This window comes from Nothobranchius furzeri, chromosome 18 (genome assembly GCF_043380555.1).
Source record: "Nothobranchius furzeri strain GRZ-AD chromosome 18, NfurGRZ-RIMD1, whole genome shotgun sequence".
NCBI lineage: Eukaryota > Metazoa > Chordata > Actinopteri > Cyprinodontiformes > Nothobranchiidae > Nothobranchius > Nothobranchius furzeri.
The window spans coordinates 13,650,759-13,662,810 of NC_091758.1; the positions used below are offsets into that span (position 1 = coordinate 13,650,759).

General features: G+C 44.6%; 1 protein-coding gene across 1 annotated transcript in view; it reads left to right on the forward strand.

Annotated features, from left to right (window-relative positions):
• trpm4a (transient receptor potential cation channel, subfamily M, member 4a) overlaps positions 1-12,052 on the forward strand; it is a 92,073-nt gene that overhangs the window by 7,792 nt on the left and 72,229 nt on the right. The window contains exons 2-4 of the mRNA XM_015969238.3: positions 3,566-3,624; positions 8,051-8,228; positions 11,473-11,653. Coding sequence (XP_015824724.3) covers positions 3,566-3,624; positions 8,051-8,228; positions 11,473-11,653 — 418 coding nt within the window. The remainder of the gene's footprint in view (positions 1-3,565; positions 3,625-8,050; positions 8,229-11,472; positions 11,654-12,052) is intronic.

The following is a 12,052-nucleotide window of genomic DNA, read 5'->3' on the forward strand; positions in this document are numbered from 1 at the left end:
ACTTAGTTATTTTTTTTTATTAAAGCATGCAAGAATTACTACAATAGTGAAATATAAATGACTAATTACTGGAACATAATAAAATGTATGTCCAAATGTTTTTTATAAACCTGAATAATTTAAATAAATAAGCACTTGACAGGAGGAACTACTAACAGGAGCATTACACTTATCCAGACTATTAAAATGTCACCGTGTGATATTTAACAACACCCTAATCAGCTAAAATTTAAAATTGCAAATAGAAACACCTGTAGAGGTTCCCGAGCCTTTAAATTGTCTCTCAGTCTAGTTAAATTACAGAAATAAATGTAATTTTGCACAGTATTTTCATTTTTCCAGCTTCACATAATTGTGTGTTTTTAGTAGCATTTCTGTTGCTGCTAATCTAGTAACGGTTAAATAAATAAATAAAATCCTTTAAAATGACACTAGAAGAGACACAAGCCTGATGGAGGACTTACATTTACTAACTTGGGTCAGACCCAACCACAGAAGAGCTGAAGCTGGGTGGTGAACACACACAGGTAGCTCTAATAACACCTGAGCTCCATGACGTCTGAGACTGATGCGTCAGTGTTACAGCGGGGCTAAAGACATGATCAGAAACAGGTTACAGCTGGATGATCTAGGATGGTAGAAGATCAGCTGCTGCAGCAACGAATCTGCGGGGGGTCTGCAGCCGTAGACTATTCATCACGTCTTCCTTGTTCTTCACGGGCCGTGATGCGCTTGGATGAAAGCATCTACCTCTTTAGCTCCTGATCAGCTGATGACAGCTTCAACACACCACGCTGCTTAGCGCACACATTTCCTTATCAGTAACAGAAACGACGTTTGGATAAAAGAAGACAGTAATTAATTAGTTTGCTCGTTACTGAAAAAAAATTTTTTTTAGTAACGTGGTTATTTTAAACAGCGTTATTCCCATCACTTCTCTGTAGCCTGCGGCATGCAGTGACTGAGACAGTGAGGGTCTCCGCCCACCCGGCCAGTCATCATCGTGTTTGTAAGTGCGTTACCGACACCTCTCTCTCCCAGGCTGCAGCTGAAGTGTGGCGGTCAGAAAGCCTCACACTGTTGCTCAACGTTCGACAAGCACATAGTAACGCACAACCTCCCGTCCCCAGTAACGGTAACGGCATTGCAACAGTGGGAAAAGTAATTAATTAGATGATTCCGTTACCTAAAAAAGAACGCCATTAGTAACGCCGTTATATTTATACGGCGTTACTCCCAACACTGCTCGTGTGACTTCGTGCTCTGTCGGTGACAGCTGCTCCCCTGCTGCTTCGCGTCTCGTGGGAAGGGCCAAGCAGCAGCTTACGCAAGCAAGACGTGCTGCTGACGGCTCTGGTGGAAAGAAGGGGTTAGACTGCTGGAGGACATACTGACCACTTTCCACACTCTACTTTCTTCTACAATCTGATCTTTAACTGTATTATTTCCTGCTATTTCAGCTGTTGACTTTATTTTTCTCTCTAAGTGTTTTTCTCTCCAGAAGAAGCTACAATGATGTTCTGCTGAGCTGTGGTGGCCTCATGGAGGGGGCCATCGTCTAGCACGCTGCTGCTAACCACTTAAACATTCTCCCTCTCCTGATAATAACGTTTTACTCTCTTTGACATTGGATGTGCTACTACTAGTTTACCCGTTTAATTATAGATTCACTAGGATAAATAAAATAAAGTTTATCTCTCACCAAATAGAATATTTACTAAGAAATCACAATGTAACCATAGACACACTACTTGGGGGTGTGTGTGTGTGTGTGTGTGTGTGTGTGTGTGTGTGTGTGTGTGTGTGTGTGTGTGTGTGTGTGTGTGTGTGTGTGTGTGTGTGTGTGTGTATGTGTGTTAAGGTTAGATTAAGTCGATTAAGGTGTTAAAAACATGAAGGAACAGCAAGGAGGAGAGTTTCAGTTTTGCTCTTACAGTGGCAAATTAAAACAAACAATATGGACTGCTAAGAACAAGCCAAACTGCAAAGTTTTCTTTTAATAAATGACAACATGGTGTAAAGAAATTTGGCTGGCTCAGCCATATTTGAAAAGAAAATATTGACTGGCTCAGTTATATTGCAAGGAGAAACTGTCTTTACTCAGTTATATTGTTCAGAAGACTCAAAGGTTGTTTTCATCGATAAACTGACGATAATATCTGTGTGTCTGTGTTTCAGTTCAATGAGGAAACCAGTTTGACAATTAAAAGTTTTAATTCTTCAAATTAAACTAATGATTTTGAAACTGACAAACAGGAAATAACAATCAACATTGGCAACTTGTGGGACAATCTTTAACAGTTGATATTCTGTTCTTGCTCAAATAGACCTTCTGTTGGTGAATGAAGATTGAGAGTAATAGGATGTGGTTATGGATGCGTGGGTGTGCAAAGTGTCGTGAGAATTGAACATGAGGTGACATGAATGCGTGTGTGTATCTGATTTTGCTTCAGGAAGAAACAGGTGTCTGAGTGAAAAGTGATGGTTTGAATAAACTTAGGTTTAGTTGGAAAAGATGCATCAAAACGCCATCTGTCGTGTTTTGCCTCACCGAAAATCGGACCCTCTGTTGGACCCGGGACGTCCCCTTAGGATGTTTCATCCAGGGCACCTTGGCTGGCAAAGAAGACAAAGATGTGCCGCGAACCGGTCCAGAGTTGCCCTCGGTACACGTTGATGGTAAAGCGTTTTGTCGATGCGCTTTAAGTTAAGTTCACTCAGAAATCAAAAGACTCGGTAATGAGTCTGCGTTAGAAGTTGCGACTCAGCTATTCTGCCTGGCTTGGCAGAAACAGCGTGAGAGAGAGGGGGGGGGGGATTGAGCCAATGGGCTCCGTGCCCCCGTTAGCGGTTGTTCACACGTCCTCTCTCTTTCGTTGTCAAGCACGAACTGAAATCATAAGACTGAAACTTACCAAAAACCTTTCTCTTCTCAAAGCAAACGTGTGCGTCAGCAAATGTGTTTTGGAGTTTACTGTGAGCAGATGTGTGTGGGTGTGTGTGAATGTTTGTGTGCTTGAGTGTGTGTGAAGGTCAGCAACAAACACTCTCAACATTATCTAATTATGGATTCATTAAATCTCTTATAATTACCCCAAAGCATAATAGTCATTCATTTGATTAAAACACATTTATAATGAGCAAATTGATGATTAAACTTTTAACATTCAAAACAAGAAAAGGAAGTTTAAACTTTATGTTTTGACTTGTTATGACTACTTGTCCATGAGAACTCCTTCTTCTGGTACTGCAGGTGGCAGATGTTATGGTTTCCTCCCAGACTCGCTGGCATTCAGGTCTTAATCTGTGGGTGAAAGTTCTCAGCGACCCAGCTTTGACACAGCTTAGTCCAACACCACCTTTGTGACAGAAAACCCATATTTCCTCACGTTACAATGGTGAATTTGTATTGCAGCAATTTACAACCAATTTATGATGTCCTGATATTTAGAAGCCTGGGTTCAGACAAAACTGTTTTCCCAATTGTAAAAAAATGGTCCTCTTAATTGCTTTTCGTGGTTTTTTTGTAAAAATAATTTTTGTCAACTTGTGTCTATGTTTTCAGAGCTGGATTCCAAAGATAATTAAGAAAAGAGAGTGCACAACGTTTGTTGAAGACTCGAGGTAAACTTATTTTCGCTTACTGTATGAGGATTCTGTATATTGAATGTTTATCTTTTATTTACTATTTTCTGTTTTAATTTACTAGTCACGGCATGTGGAAATAAATGTTAGTTCTTATTGAAACTATCTGTATCTGGCATTGGCCAGACGATGCCTACACTGCCCGCTCACCACAGCCACGAATACACCTCATCAACACGCACCAACACAATATTGGAGCCGGCGGAGGGAGACTAGGGGTCTTAGCACACCTCTGTTGTCAATTGGCTTTCCGGGGCTGAAGGCTAGGAGGGAGATCTGGCCGTCTGGTTGGGGTGGTTAGTTGCGTTGCTCGGCGTTGGGTGGGAGGGCCTGCTCATCAGCACCCCAGCAGAAAGGGTCGAACTCTGGGAACCGGTGATGGTTGTACCTTTGTGCAGCAGTACCGGGACCAGAGTGAATAGGGTGTGTATGGGGAGCATGAGTGTGTGTCTGGAGTGCATTTTTGTAAGTCTTTGGTTGTATGTGTGAGCATGAGGGAGGGAGTGTGTGACTGTGTTTGTGTATGACTGTAAATGTCAGGTGGGGCCTTTGACTCCTCCCCTCTCCTGGGACTTCTTTTGTTGCTATACATCTTCGCCTGCCCTTCCCCTGCCACATTTGGTGTGGAGTGCGGTGCCTTGGTCTGCCTGAGTGTTCATGGCTCTCGGGTCAGGGGGTTTAAGATTGTTGGTGTCTGCCTGATTAATCCCGGTGGCTGCCTGGTGGGATCTGGGTCCCTGGACTCTGCTGGGTCCCCAGCAGGGCTCGTCGCCCCTGGGTCCCTGGTCGCTGGGTTCCGGGCTCGGCCGGCTTGGGGGTGGGAGGCTGCGGGCGGGCCTGTGGGCGGGCCTGTGGGCTTGCCACTGATGTCCCCCGGGACTCTGCCGGCTGCTGGTTGTGGCCCTCTGGGGGGATCCTCTGCGCCTCTCGAGGGGGGCATGGGCTTTTCTGGTCGCAGTCTCCTTGGGGTCCCTGTGCTCTGGGGCAGCTCCTGGATCTCTGGGACTTGGAGCTCCCTCCATCTCCTACACATCTTTGGGAGCAGATCTGTGGCCCCTCACACACTCTATTGGACGCTCCTATAGAAAAACCTTACATATACAAGCACGTGTACACACACAGGTGCTCACATGGTGCTCTCATAAGTATTGGCTTGGGCATTTTCAACACGTCTTAAGGTTGTGGTTGGTACTAAATGCACTGATTTATTATTGCGTGATTGTTCAGTAAAACAATGTTGATTTTATATTTCCTCATCAAGTTGACGCAGTGATAATTTGCTCTTGTTGTATTGTTGTGTGTCCGTTTTCTGCAGGTCTAGAAGCAGACTCTTGTTCGTCATTGGTTGTTTATTTTTGTGGACCCCCCCCCCCCCCACACACACACACACACACACACACACACACACCTTCCTTTTGTCTCTTCCTTTCTCTTTCACCTCTGTCTCCGTGTCTGGTCGGAATTACAAGCATTCAACAATAAAGTTTTAAGTATCAGGCGTGACATTAAAAGCAGAAGCTTTGATGCTCCATCTGAGAGTAAATCTGTAAGGCTCGTCATCAGCATTCAGATATTAATTCTGTTTGCTTCACAGCCAGACAGGACACGGGAAAAATAAATAAATAACAAAAGATACTATCTGTATGCAAGTTTAACTGAATCCTGATGGTTATACTGATTTTTACTAAATTAGTTTTGTTGGACGCTGTATTTCACACAGAAAGTGAACTCACTAGATCTGCGTGATACTTGTTTCATAACCTGCATTAATCTTTACGTGTGCAGTTTTCTGTAACTATATGTGGCAACAGAGAAGCAGATGAGTTAAACGTGCACCCCGTAAATGGAGAGTTGCAGGTTTAAGTCCCGCTTAAACAGTCGCAGTCGTTGTGTCCTTGGGCAAGACACTTATCTATGCTACCTATAAAGTGGCAAAACCGATGCACGCAGTTTACGCACATGCTTCAAACTTCATACTCGTAAACGGGACACGCCGTTGTGCACTTGCAGACACGGTTTGCTCTCTCACAATGTATAAATATCCTTCTGTGATGTATATTTTTACTTTAAAGTTATCACTTCCTTGTGCTGAGGGACTACTCCGAGCTCCTCCCAAATGACCAAGCTTCTCACCCTATCCCTAAGGGAGAGCCTAGACACCCTACGGAGATTAATTTCAGCCTCTTGTATCTGCGATCTCATTCTTTCAGTCACTACCCATATTTCGTGACCATAGGTGAGGATTGGAATGTAAATCTCTCTTCACCACGACAGATCGGTACAACGCCCGCATCACTGCAGATGCAGCACCTCGTGCTCCATCTTTCCCTCATTTTTGAAGAAGACCCAAAAAGACACTGAAATAATTAAACTCCTCTACTGCAGGCAATGTGGACCAAGCACTGACACCGGTCATGTAAGGTGTGTCATGCAGACACACCTAACATTCCTTATCAGTGGGCCCAAAGTAATCCCCAAAGAGCCTCCCGAGGGACGCGTTTGAACGCCTTCTCCCCATCCACTAAACACATGTAGATTGGCTGGGCAAACTCCCACGCACCCTCCATGACCCCCTAAGGGTATCGAGCTGGCCCCATGTTCCTCCTGAATATGAGGCTCGACAACCCATCAGACCCTCCTCTTCAGACCCCTTGAATAGACCTTACCCGGGAGCCTCAGGAGTGTGATCGCCCTGTAGTTGGAATACCTCCTGTGGTCCCCCTTTTAAGGGGGGGGACCATCAGCCCAGGCTGCCAATCCAGTGGAAATTCCCCTGATGTCAATGCAAAATTGTAGAGCCTCGTCAGCCAACACAATCCTATAACACCCAGAGCCTTAAGGAACTCTAGACAGATCTCATCCACCCCTGGAACCTTGCTACAGAGAAGCTTTTTACCACCTCAGTGACCTCACCACCAGAGATTGGAGAGACCAACCCAAAGTACCCAGGCTCTGCTTCCTCTCTGAAAGATGATGGGGGATCAAGGAGGTCTTCCAAGTACTCTGCCCCCGATCGACAACATCCGAGTAGAGGTCAGCAGCACATTGTCTCCACTATAAACAGTGTTTGTAGCGCACTGCTTTCCCCTCCTACGGCGCCGGATGGTAGACCAGAATCTCCTCGAAGCTGTACGGAAGTCTTGCTCCGTGGTCTCACCGAGCTCCTCCCAAGCTCAGGCTTTTGCCTCTGCGACCACCCTATATTCTGCTTGGTCTGCTTGAACCCATCAGCCACCTCTGGAGACCCGCAGGCCAAAAAGACCTGATAGGACTATTTTTTATTTATTTATTTTTTTATCGTGTCCTCTCCGACTGTGAAGACAAGTCTCACATGTGTTCTCTCAGTGGTGGAGAGTTATAGCTTCTGCTATAATGCCATGCCTGACACCTAAACTTTATTGAAAAAAATATATATATATATATATATTTTTTTTTTTAATACATTTTGTCTGCATGACATAATAATATTCCCTTTTCATTCAGTAAGACAAATGTTCTGGTTCTAATGATGTTCTAATAACTGCTGACATCCGACTGGCTGACAAATGAAACAACAGCAACAAGTCTATTGACGCTCTGAGGAAAACTGAGGTGCACAGTTGAAACTGTCAGCAGGTCTGAGAACATCTCTAAAACCACAATGTTTGCTTTAAATGTAAAAATGCAGCACGCCTGGCTCAATTGCAAGCCAACAGTCTATGTTCACAGACAACAGGTCCTAACTTGCAGAACCCACCTTAAACCTCCTTAGACTTGCGTCTCCTATCTTCCTGCTGTAGGCCGACACACACACGCACACGTACATGCACGCACACACACACACACACACACACGCACGCATGCACACACACGGACACGCACGGGCACGCACGAGCGCACATACACACACGCACACACACACACACACACACACACACACACACACACACACACACACACACACACACACACACACACACACAGTGTGGGTTACACTGACGCTCACTTTAGTTCCTCTTCTATGGGGAGTAGAGCATTCAGCCGCTCTGCTCCCCACCTCTGGAATTCTCTTCCCCCTGACCTCCACACCACTCATTCTCTCCGTCTTTTTTAATCAAAATTAAAAACCCACTGCTTCAGACAAGCTTTTACCACCTAGTTACATTTTACTGTTGATTTTGAACTATTATTAGTTTTCAATTTTCTCTTTAGTGTTTCAGATATTTTTGTGCAGTTTACCTTGTTTTATTTTATCTAGATTGTTGTAAAGTGCCCTTGGGTGTCATAAAAGGTGTTTTAAAAGAAAACGTATTATATTTATTTCTGTTACCTCTGCGTGTGTGTGTGTGTGGTGTGTGTGTGCGTGCGTGCGTGCGTGCGTGCGTGTGTGTGTGTGTGTGTGTGTGTGTGTGTATGTGTGTGTCAGTGATGGAACACTGTGTCAGTGTGGTAGATTGCAGGAGTTGCATAAGTCCAACGCCACAGACGACTCCTTTCAAACAGCGGCTCTCACCCGGTGGGACAGTCGACAGCACTCGTCTGAATATCCTACTGATGCTTTTGGAGAGCTGGAGTTTTCTGGATCTGGACGCAGACACTTTCCTGTGAGTGGATCTGTTTAACAGACATGTACACTTTCAGCACACAAACCATGCTCAATCCCCGCTGAAGTCTGAGGAAGGAAATTACAGTGTCACCTTTGACCTGAGATGTATGCGAAATGAGTCAACAGGGTGTGAGTGGGTAGTTTTGAGCAAAGTAGCTGAACATGATTTCACTGTTCACCCGTAAAGTCCTATCAAGACCAAGCATGTTGACACCTATATTTATATAGAGTATCACAGCTTATTGGTCATAAGTAAAGGTAATATATTAAGCTTAAAAGCAACAATATTTACCCCCTACACATACAAAAGAAAATGCAGCTCAAAGTGCTTCACAGATTAAAATGTCCCAATATTCCCATCCCTTCCCCACAAATATAAAAATAACTGTGACAGTTACACCCACATACCACAACCCATTTGCCAGGCACACACACACACACACACACACACACACACACACACACACACAACCTAAAAAACAGCATAAGTAAACACTAGGCTGAGTTCAGATGGGTTAGGTAATGAATGAAACACTATCAGGTGAGCCATCTGCCTCGGCAGTAGTTGATCAATGGCAGCAGCTAAGGCACCAACCCAAGGCACCCAGGGAGGGAGGGCAGAAACCCCCACCACTGCCTAAGCACACCCCTAGGAGCGCCCAGGCCGCCACAGTCAACCACCACCCCCAAGGCAGAGGGCCCCACAGAGGAAACACTGGTATTAAAATAAGTAAAATGCACATAAATACTCAAATAATAATATTAATATTAATAATAATAGCTCATTTGGATGGTAAAATAACTAATAAAACTGATTAAAGAGATAGTAAAACACTAAAACATAAATGTCTAATACCACTAAAACGAAAATAAGAACATTTATAAGTTAATTAATGAAACAGGAAATGCTGCTAAAAACAGATATCGATTAAAAGCTAAGCTAAAAAGGTGAGTCTTGAGCCTGCTAATTCATAATTTGTAAGAATGTAATTGGTGATATTAGAATTAGCATTCCTACGGATTTTTCCATGTACATTAGCATTGCGCTAACCACTCGCTGCCAAATTGCAGCTTTTGCGATTAGAAAATCTCTTTTGTCACATCGCAATTTAATTGCACATGCAATTAATCGTTCAGCCCTAATGTACATGCAGCTCTATGCTAAAAGTTTATTTTCAAAGAGGTAATGATGGATTTCTTTGTAAAAGTTGTCCATCTTTCCAACTTTTCCAACTTTCCAAATTTTGCCTGGACCAACGTAACGTGATAACAACGTAACGTGATAACGTAACTTCCGTAAGGTTCATGTTCATCCAATCAACTACTTTGACGTCATCGGCAGTTGAAGGACCCCGAGCCAATCTTGCACCCGAGCAGATCCTGTACCGACACCGGTCCAGATTCTGACTGGTGGAGCCCATTCTTCATCATCAATGTTTGTCCTCCTGCCTCTGGTGGACTACAATTTCTCAGGAGGACGGGCTGGAGGAGGGGCGTCGGAGCGGCGTCGGAGCGGCGGGCCAACCCCACCGGCGACAGTGCGCGTCCGGGAGAGGGCCAGGAGGTGTCACAGCCTCCCCTCTCTCCCGAGGCGACTCTGCGCATCGGTGGGGACCTGGTACCCATCGCTGCGCTCCGCCCCTCCACCTATCACCACCCGCCCTCCCGAGGCTCCAAGGCGACAGGGTGCCGCTGGCTCTCCGACGTGCCCCGTACGCCCTCGACCTGCTCGGCCTCCCTGGAGTCTCCTGGACTAAACATCCAATCCAATTCATTTTATTTGTAGAGCACATTTAAAACAGCATGTCAGCCGACCAAAGTGCTGCACAAGATAGGGCTAAACAAAATCTAAACAGTACTAAAAGCTCTCAAAATCAACAAGTGTAACAATCAGAGCTAAAACACATAAGACAGGGTAGGAAACTCCAGTCCTAGAGAGCTGCTATCTAGCATGTTTTAGAAGTTTCCCTGCTTCACCACTCCTGATTTAAATCAGCAGGTGATTGAAAGGCTTCTGCAGAGCCTGATTAGCTGCTGCACAGGTGACTCAGCTGTGTTGAAGCAAGGAAACAACTAAAATATACTGGAAAGCGGCTCTCCAGCACCAGGGTTCCCTACCCTTGACAAAAGACATCCAACAGAAGAAAAGATTAAAAGCAAAGTTAAAATTTAAGATAAAAAATATTTAACAGTTACAAGATTAAAAGGGACGCAAAAGGCCACTGATGAAACAAAACAGACCGATTACCAGCCAAAAGCTATTCTGAAATGGCACTTTTAAGATGAGAAAGTGTGGGAGCCAAACATAGAAATCATGTTGACCCACTTACTGTAGTTCTGACTTAATCCTTCTGGCCCGGTGCTCCATCATGCTGGAGTAGACATTGTTCATCACCAAGCTGTTGTTGGATGGCTGGAGGAGTTCCTCAGGGAGGGTGTTTAGGCTCCATTCTTTATTCATGGCTGCTCTGAGGCAGAACTGTGAGTGAGTCCACTCCCATAGCTGAGAAGCATCACGCACGCACGCGCACACACACACACGCGCGCACACACACAAACACACACACACACACACACACACACACACACACACACACACACACACACACACACACACACACACACACACACACACACACACACACAAAAGGTCTCATGGCGCTTTACTGTTGGAGGACACAAGACTGATGGGAGTGGCCACCTGTTCTTCTCCAGGTGATTGTTGTTTCAGAGGTTTCAAACAATCACAACAGTCCTCAACAGTCCAGTGCCCAGTCCTACAGCAGGACATCTGTCTGTCTGGAGAGAATTGGCTCCTTTATTGTCCTTCTTCACACCAGACCATCTTCATAATGTCTTTTCCTCACTGTACTGCAGAGGCTCTCACACCAGCGTGAGTGGAGCCTAGATCCTTCTTCACACACAGAAATTGGTTTTATGAGATTCCATGGTGTTTAATTGTAATCTATCTGCTTCTCTTTAGATCTTTCAGGTGTTAATTTATTTAATCTGACATTTTAAAAGCTGAGTCAGCACATTCATAAATGTGTCCATGTTTAAACTTTGGGCCTCAGTTGTAGGGTGTTCGGTGAATGTAGAAGTTCACATGACTGAAGCAAGAACACAGTTTTGAATGAATAGGGAATGCGCTGACTGGAGTCTTCCTCCACAGGATATTTTTATGTGTTTTATTATATTTTGTTAGAGTGATTTAATGAACCAGCTGATCTCATTCCATTTAGTTTCTGCGACTTTCATGCGACACGCCACCAGAAGTAATCTACAACTTGATGACAAAAGTCTGGGGCCTGCCTTCACCCAACCTGGTGGTGTCTCTGGTGGGGGGTGAAGCCCATGAGATGATAAAGCCATGGGTTAGAGACATCCTGAGGAAAGGGCTGGTTAGGGCTTCACAGAGCACAGGTAAGATCTGTAAACAACTAGATGAATGTAGACCGCTGGGAGTGGATCAGACAACAACAGAGCAGACAGGATCTAGAGACACAAGCCATCATCTAGTTTTAAAAATAAGCAATTCATTTTCAGACTGTGAAGGAAACAAGAAAAATACTCTTCCAGAACTTATCTGCTTTAAAAAGACGCATCATATGTGCATGGACGTAATTTTCGCTTCAGAAGTGGGGGGGGGGGGGGATCTTTACAGTATGTTCTAATGGGAAACAGGCTTCATCACAAACGGTTGTTTTCCACTTGGTCCTAGAGCTCAACCAGTGTCAATTTAATATAGCGTAATTATGTTTTTGGATGGGTTAGGGTTAGGGTTCAAACTTGACTTTGGAAAAAGTGGGGGGGACATGTCCC